This window comes from Fukomys damarensis, unplaced genomic scaffold (genome assembly GCF_012274545.1).
Source record: "Fukomys damarensis isolate Sample0158 unplaced genomic scaffold, DMR_v1.0_HiC HiC_scaffold_16, whole genome shotgun sequence".
Lineage (NCBI taxonomy): Eukaryota > Metazoa > Chordata > Mammalia > Rodentia > Bathyergidae > Fukomys > Fukomys damarensis.
This window is the reverse complement of record NW_022900928.1, coordinates 65,941,431-65,948,031: the sequence shown is the minus strand read 5'-3', so window position 1 is coordinate 65,948,031 and position 6,601 is coordinate 65,941,431. Positions and strand designations below refer to the sequence as shown.

Genomic DNA, 6,601 nt, shown 5'->3' with positions numbered 1-6,601 from the left:
TTGGCGCTAACTTTCCCGAGCCCCGACCCGCGGCGCAGAGCTCCCGGCAGCTGAGAGGCAGATTCCCGACCCCTGGCGGAGAGAGCTGCGGTGCCCAGTGCCCCATCCATCCCCGCGCTCCGCTCCGCAGAGAACAGGACGATGTCCGGGGCTGGGGACCGAGGCAAAGCCCAGGCGAGATGGCCGAGCACTGGGTTTTTGGGTAAGACGGCCCCAGCTTGGTCTCTTCCCTTGCCTCTTTCTTCCCCCAACCCAGCCCCCCGGGGAGCACTCGAGAGTTCGGGTGCCACGGACCGGGTGGGTGTTGGAGCGTTGCACGGAATGAGCTTGGTGCCCACCGTCTTCCCGCCGGACGCTCGGCTCTGTCAGAGACTGTGCACCCCGGGCACCAGGCGCGCCCCCTCACCCCATCGGCCAGTCTTGAGATCAGTTTTTTTGCAGTCTCTGGCGCCCTGAGCGCCAGGCCTTTGAAGCTGCAGTGGAAGCCTCCTGAGGTCCTAGGCTCCAGGGCTCGGGCATGCTGGGGGAGGAGGTCTGGACCTCGGGTTCAGGGCATGTCAGGTGGATTGCACGTGATTGTTAGGATGGTGGTTTCCACCCCTGCCCGGAGCTGTTTGCTTGTTTCCCAGGCTTTAGACCTGTACCAGTGGGAGAGCAGGGCACTCACCTTCCTCCTGGGCTCTTTTTTCTAGGCTTCTCAGCCCTCTACCTTCTCCAGTGCCACTGCCCCGTCCCTGCAGCTCCACTCCAAATACTGGACAGGCTTGGAGGGACTTGGAGGCCCATTCAAAAGCCAGCTTTTAAGAAGGGCCTTGTCTTTCTTCCTATAGAGATCCGATAAGGAAAACCTATTTGGCTTGCCCCTGTCTTCATTGGGAGTGACTCTGTGGACTGAGGACACCTGTCCAGAGGACAGGGAGAGAACAGAGTATTAATATCTATTAATACACACATGATAGTTTTGAGTGTCAAACTCCAAGAGAGTGGGGAATGATATTAGTCCAGAATGTAGTCTCCTCATAAATCATGTCCAGACTTCAGTGGAGGCCGACTCTGTCCCTGGCACCTGGGCCTCTTCCTGTTTATGTTTGTCACATATGGCTTTCAGCTTCTCCCACTGGACACATGGAAGAGGTGTTTGTGCTGAAAGTAGGGGGACAGAGGCCTCTATGGGAAGCCACTGCTCTTTCTTTACCTGTAAAACTGGGCAGACCTGTGGTGTGGGTACCTGGTAGTGGAGGGGGCTGGAGCATTTCCTTACTTCAGAGCCACTATTTAGCCCTGCAGCTGGACAAAAGACACTGTTTCTCTTGTCCCTTTGGCACAGATGTGCTGCAAGTTTCACAGTGACCCTAATGAAGTTGGTCTCTGAGGCCTGAGGTTCTTTCTCATGGGATAGATATAGTCCATAAGACCCCCTCATCATCGCCTCTCATGGTCACCACTGTGACCATGGCCAGGTAAGGGGCCACCGAGGTATTGAAACTCATCGAGTCATTAAACTACCCTGCTTTATGTTGTGGGCTGCCTTGCCTCCTGTGCCTTGTTGGCTGTTGGGGTGTCAGGCTGTGGGCTGCTAGAATATTCATAGAACCAGGCTTCTCTGGAAGCCTGGGAACTGGGAACTACGTGTGTATGTGTGTGTGGGAGCGGGGCACAATCTTGGTATGTTTGTCCAGGTGCATGCCCCCATCTCCTGCAGGGACTACTCTGCTGAGTAGACAGGTAGGGGCAGGGTCCTACTGGAGCAAGTTTGGATTAACTCCTGATCTCCCTTCTGGGAGCCCAGGACAGAGCAGGGTGGCTTGCAGGTGGGAGGCCAGCAGACCCCAGAACTGGGCCCACCTACTGGTCCCTGCCCCTCTACTCTGCAGAGGGACAACTTCGTGGCTTCCCTTAGGGCTTTGCCCAGAGAGCCACTGACTGAGCCCTCACAGAGGCATTACTCTGAGCTTGGTCTAGTGGGGGAGATGCAGAAAAGACAAGATACCCAGCTGGAGCTGCTCTCTGGAGCCCCACCAGAGCCAGCAGAGAACTCTCCTAAGAATGGGGAAGGCATGGTCCAGACAGGCACAGTGGTTTGCCCATGCTTCCATGGCTAATCGATGGTCATATGGGGTGGAATGGAGACAAAGCCCTTGTCTCACTGAGCTGCATCCTAATCTCCAGAAGTCTGGTGAGGGGAAGGTCAGTAGGAATTATGCTTAGGGCTGGAGGATGAGGCTTTAGGGCTTGGGAAGGAAGGATACAGTTTTTGTGGAGGAGCCCAGTGCTGCTGTCTTCACAGCTGGGGAGACTGTTTCAGGAGCAGCGCATTCCCAGGAGTCTTCTTCCCCTCTTGCCATATCAAACCCAGTCTCCCAGACTACTGTGATTTTTGATAACTTGACAAGATGCTGTTTTCTTAAACTGAGAAGCAATTCCAAAGGCCATATCATTGCAACTGAGGTTCATGGGGCTCCAGTCTCTTTCTAAGCGTATAACTGATAATATATCTGTTGCGCCCACCCCTTCCTTGTTCCCTGATTTGCTTAATTGCTATGATCTGTGTTTAATTATCACTTGTGAGGATGCTGTGTTGCACATCCCTCTTTCCCTTGGTGTGTATTTATTAAAAGCTTGTTTAATGAGAACACAATTAAGGAGAAGGTGTTCAGTCCCACTCCGAAAAAATAATAAGACAAAGATAATCTAGGAGTTCCTGGAAAAGTGTTGAGGAAAGAAGTGGAGGGAGGTCTCGGGTTTGGATCTGGAAAGAATCTGAGGTGCTGGAGGTGCAGGCCTGTGGGGACAGAGAGAGGGCTGAGTCCCTTAGCCTTTCTGACTGCCTAGCTAGCTCCAGGTTAGGTAGCCTGGAGTCTCATGACCACCCCCACACCCAGGGGTTGTCCTTTAGGGGATGTGGGGATGTCCACGTAAGCCATGGATGCTCTGGCCTAACACAAACTTTGGTTTCAGTGGCCTGTAAGAGGAGGGACAGGCACACTGTTTTTTGGACTTGTTTGCAAAGCTGGTGTCACTGAGCATTGTCTCAAGGGCATGATTCTATCCCTGCAAAGCTCCTGGGGGTGGGCAGGAAACGGCAGGTTGCCTAGGGAGAGAGAGCTGAAATCTTTCCTTTGTCTCTGGGCCCAGCCCTGCTTCCCCCCAGGGCCTCCACCCCAGGAGGGGGCCTGTCCTGCTGCCCTCGGCCCACTTTCTGCCTTCCAGCTCTAACTCTGAGCTCTCTAACTCCCCTGAGGCCAAAGTGTCTAAGCTGAATTTCCGCTTGCCATGCTGCCATGTGGTCTATGCTCTCAGAGCTAAACTTAGAGTGGGTGACATATTGCCCTCTTTCTTCCTCCTGCCTAGTGGTGGGTACAGCTGATCCCTGAATGTGCGAAAATGTGGAGAAAGGTTGTTGCCCACCTGGTGCTGGACTTGGACTGTATGACTGCTGCAATTAAATCCCTGCTAGTGTGACTATTTAATAATATTTGCAAGCGTTGATTTTTTGTTGTTGTTTTGTTTTGTACTGGGGGCTTTTTCACTGAGCTGCATCTGCAGCTTTTAAAAAATATTTAGATAGAGTCTCACTAAATTGCCCAGGCTGGGCTCCATCTTGTGATCCTCCAGCTTCAGCTGCCCAGCCGCACAGAGATTACTGGCGTGTACCACCAGGCCCGGTGATTACTTTTTAATTTTGACAAAACATGAGAATCCCGAGTCTACAACTAGGCAACCCTAGAATCCAGATGAGGGTGGCAGGGGGGCTGAGACTTCAGAAGATGACAAGGAAATGGCTGCTGAGGTCACTAAATAGTGAAGAAAGGCAAGGCTGTGGGGGCTGAGAATCCAATTCCACAGGTCCACGATGGGGGTGGTGGGGGTGGACAATGACTTCCTCATTACTCCCACAGTGCTAAAAGAGGCCAGCTTTAGTCCCAAATACACACACACACACACACACACACACACACACACACACACGCTCCTCAACATTCTAAAGAGTTGAGTTTAGGACCAAGCAAAATCCTTTGCTTCAGGGAAACAGCCCTGGGGAAATAATCCAAGATATGCTACAGGGTAAACATTTCAATCAATGTGAGAGCAGCCTGGAGACATTATTCTTGGCTGACACTGGTCATTGAGGGAAGTGAGGGGTGCCCTGGTTATATCCAAGTCTGGGATGGGCACAGCCCTGTCCCCCTTTTCAAACACCATTCTCTACTGGCAGGCTGCCCACTCACCAATGTACTTGTGTTTTACAGTCTCATGTTTTGGCTTCCTGACAGCCCAGGAAGTAGGAGACTTTATAGCCATCCCTGTGCTGGTTTAGGGGATGTGCACAGAATATAGCACTTCTGGCTTTCCCAAGGTCAGAAGGCAGAGTGGGGCCTGCCTGGTGCTGCTGACCAGTCCTTTCTTGAGCTAGCCATCCTGCTGAGCATCCTGCTAAGCAGCCATCAGGGGTGTCTGGGGGAATCACCTGCTCTTGCTCCTGCCTCTCCCTGCAGCACAGGCTTTCCTGGACTTCCTGACACCCCATGGGGAGGGCTGTGTGTGGTGCAGGAGCCAGGCTTGTCCACCTTCTCTGATGCCTTAACCTGAGCAGTGCTTCGGACTCTAAGGAAATCATTTTTGCCAGATTCCTTAATCTCCTCCAGGCTATGAAGGGAATGACAATGTTTTGCTCAGAGAGTCCTGAGTGCATTAGAGTTAAGTCATCCATATCAGGCAAAAATGCACAGTGCTGTGAGCCAGACCTTAAAAAAACTGTTCTCTCTTCTGCCCCCCCCCTGCATTTAAAGCAATCAAAGCCTTTCCTTTTTGTTGTGCATCTCGGGTAACTTATGTGGCTGGGGTTGGCTGAGGTTCAGGAGGGAAAACTTGGTCCCTGAAATCTTCTCCAGGACCCTAGTTCCTGGGCTAGGGTGGAAATGAGTATTGCAGTGGCAGCTGATGCACTCCCTGGAGCCCTGAGGGAGCGAGTTTCTTTTCCTGAGTGCTTCCCTGTCCACCTCTTCCCACCGGGATCTGTGGTTTTCAGATCTGTAGTTTTCTGGGGCTCTGGGAGGAAGGAGCTGGGGTCTCTCACCAGAAGGGCATCCTCTAATGCTAGCTCCAGGCTGGAGACTGGAATCTTGTGTCTGGCTCCTGTCCTAGACCTCTGGGAGAAGTAGGGCTAAAGAGGGCAGAAGCAAAAGGAACACCGGGAGCTCCAAGGAGCAGTAAGTCCTGACAGAACTGTTCTTTTGGAGAGGTGAAAAGCTGCATTTTCTGAATGTTGTTTACCTACTTCTCAGGTATGCAGGTATACTTTGGTAAGTTCATCTTTGAGCCCATTTTTTCATTTGTATATTGGGAATAAAAGTAATAACTACCTCATAGGGTTATTATAAGCACTAAATGAGACATATAAAAAATGCCTGTCCTATATGTAGTAAGTGCTCAGATCCAGATTGGCCCCTGGCAAGTCACTTAATTTCTCTGAGCTACAATTTTATCATCTATAAAACGAGGGAAAAAATTATACCTTCCTTTTGGCATCCTAGTTAGAATCAATATGTTTAAGTCCTTTAGCCCAGTGGTTTTCAAGATATGTCCCTGCCCCATGGTTTTTCTGAGATGCCCCCTGTCTGTCATCAGGGAAGACTTCCTAAATTAGTGGCTCCAGGGGCTGGGCCCAGCTATCTGCACCTATCTTCCAGGCCATTTTAATGCCCTTTCAAGTTGGAAAGCCACAGGGCTCTGCTGCAATTCCTGGCATGCAGAAGCTGACCAGAGTGAGGGCCAAATGTGACATTTTTTTGTTGTTGTTGCTGCTGTTGTTGACACTGGGGTCCTGCTCTGTTGCCCAAGCTGGTCTGAAACTCTTGGGCTCAAGTGACCCTCCCATTGTAGCTTCCTGAGCAGCGGAGACTACAGGTATGGCACATGTCACCATGCCTGGCTAAATGAGGGCTGAATGAATTAACTTTTCAGCACTCATAGGAGTACTGGGGGAAAAAGCTGGCTATTTTGGAATATAAGGAGGTATTTTCTTGTTTTGAATGCTGGAAGCATTTCTCTTGTAGATTTAGGAAAGTTACCCCATTTCACCTCTGATATGGACCTATAATAGCACAGCACTCATAAGACGGGTGTGAGGGTAAAATGTGCTGGACCCATAGTAAATGCTCAATAAACGTCAGCTATTACTGCTATTATGGACGGTGGCAGGGGTCATGAGTGGATTAGTGGGCCATGGGGTTGATTTCTGTAATGAGGGGTGGGTGGGCTTCAAGCACTCTACCTCCAAAACCAAAGAAGACTCCAAAAAGGCAAGGGGACCTCTGCTAGCAGGGAGCAGGGCCTCCAGCTCTCCTTGGAGCTCTTTCTCTGTCCTTCAGAAAGCATTGCTCAGAAGCACCAAGCATCATCCTCTCTTGTGGGTAAGAAGAAACTGATTTGTGATGACATACCACGGAGTTAAGTTAGACAACAGAGGCTGGGAGAAGGTGCTCTTTTCCCCTCCGGACAAGGAGAGTTAAGCGCCCATTGGGGACCCCCCCCAACGACCTTGAGGAGAGGCGAGTTTCCTTGAGGAGTGTGCGGGACTGGGGAGGCCGGGTCCCCGCTG

General features: G+C 51.3%; 1 protein-coding gene across 1 annotated transcript in view; it reads left to right on the top strand.

Moving 5' to 3' along the window:
• The first annotated feature begins 6 nt into the window (after window positions 1–6).
• Scn4b (sodium voltage-gated channel beta subunit 4) overlaps window positions 7–6,601 on the top strand; it is a 17,459-nt gene continuing 10,864 nt past the window's right edge. The window contains exon 1 of the mRNA XM_010629358.3: window positions 7–202. Coding sequence (XP_010627660.1) covers window positions 142–202 — 61 coding nt within the window. The 5' untranslated portion in view covers window positions 7–141. The remainder of the gene's footprint in view (window positions 203–6,601) is intronic.